The sequence below is a fragment of the Stegastes partitus genome, unplaced genomic scaffold, assembly GCF_000690725.1.
Source record: "Stegastes partitus isolate 25-593 unplaced genomic scaffold, Stegastes_partitus-1.0.2 Scaffold2250, whole genome shotgun sequence".
Lineage (NCBI taxonomy): Eukaryota > Metazoa > Chordata > Actinopteri > Pomacentridae > Stegastes > Stegastes partitus.
The window spans coordinates 25,814-28,860 of NW_007579981.1; the positions used below are offsets into that span (position 1 = coordinate 25,814).

At 40.4% G+C, this 3,047-nt stretch overlaps 1 protein-coding gene across 1 annotated transcript in view; it reads left to right on the forward strand.

The window, feature by feature from the left end:
* Positions 1 to 2,268: 2,268 nt before the first annotated feature.
* The window catches only part of slco1d1 (solute carrier organic anion transporter family, member 1D1), a 14,511-nt gene continuing 13,732 nt past the window's right edge, over positions 2,269 to 3,047 (forward strand). The window contains exon 1 of the mRNA XM_008304549.1: positions 2,269 to 2,319. Coding sequence (XP_008302771.1) covers positions 2,269 to 2,319 — 51 coding nt within the window. The remainder of the gene's footprint in view (positions 2,320 to 3,047) is intronic.

A 3,047-nucleotide genomic window follows, 5' to 3' on the forward strand; every position in this document is an offset into this window, starting at 1 on the left:
GTGTTCTGGGGATTATCTGCGACAAATACAAACTACTGTCATTTTTAAAAAGATTTATTCGGGGGCATGTTTACCTTCAGAGATTTCTAAACGAACAGGAAAAGCCATACAGGAAATGTAATGAAACCAGGAACCACTCAGCTGTCAGGATTAACAAGAAAACCTGTGGTGTGTCCTGGCTCTTTAAACCTTTGAATCACATTTTTATTCACCGTGGGCTCATTTTTCACTGAAATATAAAATCCTTGCACTTCTATGGAAACAGAACAATCGATTTCAGAAGCAAAAAGGACTCAGACGCTGTATTTTATTCAGTATGACGCTGTTACGATGCCAAACATCATCAAAAAAGAAGAAAGTAGAAAAAGACGTTCTTTGATTTCTTGCTTTGCAAAAATAAAACAACCCGGAATCAACATGTCCAACCGTTTTTCCAAGTGCCTACAACTAGTAGTAATCCTGGAATAGGCCTATAGCTCTACTTACTATGGTTTCTGTACTTTCTTCTACATGCTCTGTGTCAGATCAGCTGAAAATTTCCCAGATTTTTTGCTGCGTCACTCTTGGTAACAGCTGAGTCATTCATGGCTTCACAGTTGAGACGAGGAGTGCAGAATTTTGGGATTTTTACAGAATCTGTTCAATGCAAACACCTTGTTTTTGATGAAAGTTTAACCTTGTAATGCCAAGTGTACTTTTTTTTTTGCTTGAAAAACACATTCAGTGCACATGTAGTCCACCGTGGATCAGAATTCATGCACCAAAAATGCCGGACGTAGCAAAAATACTAAAATCTGAAAATTGCTATTTAATTTATTTTTATGAAAAAATGTCAGACAGTTTGATAAACACGCCACTTTCCAAAAAATGTGAATTTTCTGGTGATTATTTCATGTTTCAGACTTTACAGGGTTAAATGTGGCGTGTAGAATAAAGTGATTTTGATTAATTTTGATGATTTTAAGCTGATTTTTGCTGATGGAGCCACACATGACACATAGTTAATTCAACAAGCATTAGAAAGGTAATAATTTGAGGACTTTTCCTGTTTTTGCAGTTTCTGGCTCTGATAAATGGTGTAATTTTGGTGATTTTCTTTAAAGGTAACATGCATTTCAAACCGAGTTTGGGGCTTCAGGTGAAAATAAAAACCTACATTGTCTAAACCAATCAGTGTCTCCATCACAGTGAAGCTATCGATTACACAAATGTTAAGATTGTCCTGCAATTCTGGTGCAACTGTGCTGCAGATGCAACGTCCAAATGTCCCCCCGATAGTCTTCAGTACTTGAGTTCCACAGAAAGAGTCGGTGGAGTGAGCCGAGCTGTTTACTCAGCGTGATGTGATGTGCAAGACTCAGCCATCAGGACTCAGAGAGAAATCCATTGTTAGCTGCTATCAATAGGACAGGAAGACTTTGATCGGGGCCTGGAAAACACCCGGCCTTTACAAGAGCTTGGATTTCTCCGGGAGAGGAAAAGCAGGTTTGGCTCTTTGAAACCTCGCAAACTAACAGACGCAGCGGGCCTCGTACCACAACAAGCCTTTGGCCCGAGCCTCACGCTGCTGCCGCTGCCGTTTGTTGTGCGTTCAAAGAGGATGGACACTCGGAGGGGCCTGTGATGTTCACAGAGGGAGGATGTGCGAGGCCGAGGAACGTCCCCGGCCGCTCGTGTTTGTGTTCGGCGAACCTCTGAACCTTTGGATTGCCGGTTCAGACGCCGCGAGTCACGTTTGCGTCGGTGTGAGTGCGTGGTCGGCGTGCGCAGAAAAAGAGGCGGGAGGGGTTTGTGCTGCAGGAGGCTTCACTATTGACATGATCAACAAGTGCACATGAGCACCTGAGTTACTGATTACAGGTGATTTTATAATTTTTTTTTTTTTTTGTCCTCCCCGTGATAAGACTCTTTGCTTGAAGCACAAAGTCCTACCAGGTGCAACAAGGCTTCTGCTGCCATTCCTCACAGAACCGCCGCTGCCTGTCAGGTAAAGACTTTTACTGCTTTAAGCCCACAGATTCTTCTTTATCATGTGTTGCTGATGCACTGTCTGCACTGTAATTAGATCAAATGTGCAATTAAAGCACAAATCTAAGCTGCAACGACGTCTTTTTATAATTTAAATTCAACAATCCACACTATTACCTGAACTAAAGAAGCATTTGTTTGAATTTTTCACATTTTCAATTACATTTGATTTAATTTCTTATGATCTTGTTCTTTTTTTTTGCAGGTTTTTTTTTTTATTTTGCTTTTTTTTGCAGCATCATGAGTGTCGAGTCCAAAAAAACAAGTGAGGCTTGTTGCTCCAAGCTCAAGGTCAGTTAAAAATGTTACCTTCTGCCTGTATTACAAAGGGGAGTGTTGCCTAATGTCGTTATGCATGCTAATAGTTGTAAAATCTCACTCTGAAACTGCTGTTTTTAACATTATAATTACCTGCTTTATCCACTCTGCCGTACAAATAACACACCTGAGCTGTTTGTCGTCCTCTAATTTGAGTGAAATTGAATGTAAAGGAGGTTTAAAATGCTTGTAATAACAGAGAAATGCATGGACGCTCAGTGAAGTAGACAGAAAACGGTGATATCAGGGTTGTAAGCTGCTGTTTATTGCCTCTCATGTGCGGCGCCACACTTTATTACAAGTTTACATAACAGGCTGGTCACATAAAACACATCAACCTCCAGAGGAATTATGTAAAAACATGTTGGAGGAGATGTTTACATGTAGACTTTAAGCTGCCGATGACTGCGTTTATCTGTGAATGCACAGAAAAATCAGTGGCAATCATTGATTGTGTTTGTGTCAATAACACGGTGGCATGCAGGTCAGAATGTATTGGGAGGCAAACAATGTGCAGAACAAGGGTTTCAGGAAATGTTGTTTTATATAACGTTCATGTGTTGTTTGCAGACAAGACAACACATGTTCTTGTAGGCTTCTTATTTCTGGCTTGCAAACCTTAATTTTTCTAAACCAGTTGATTAAAAACACAGAACCTCTTAAGGCCTGAGTCACATTTTGGGTTAGATTACCACAGTAGT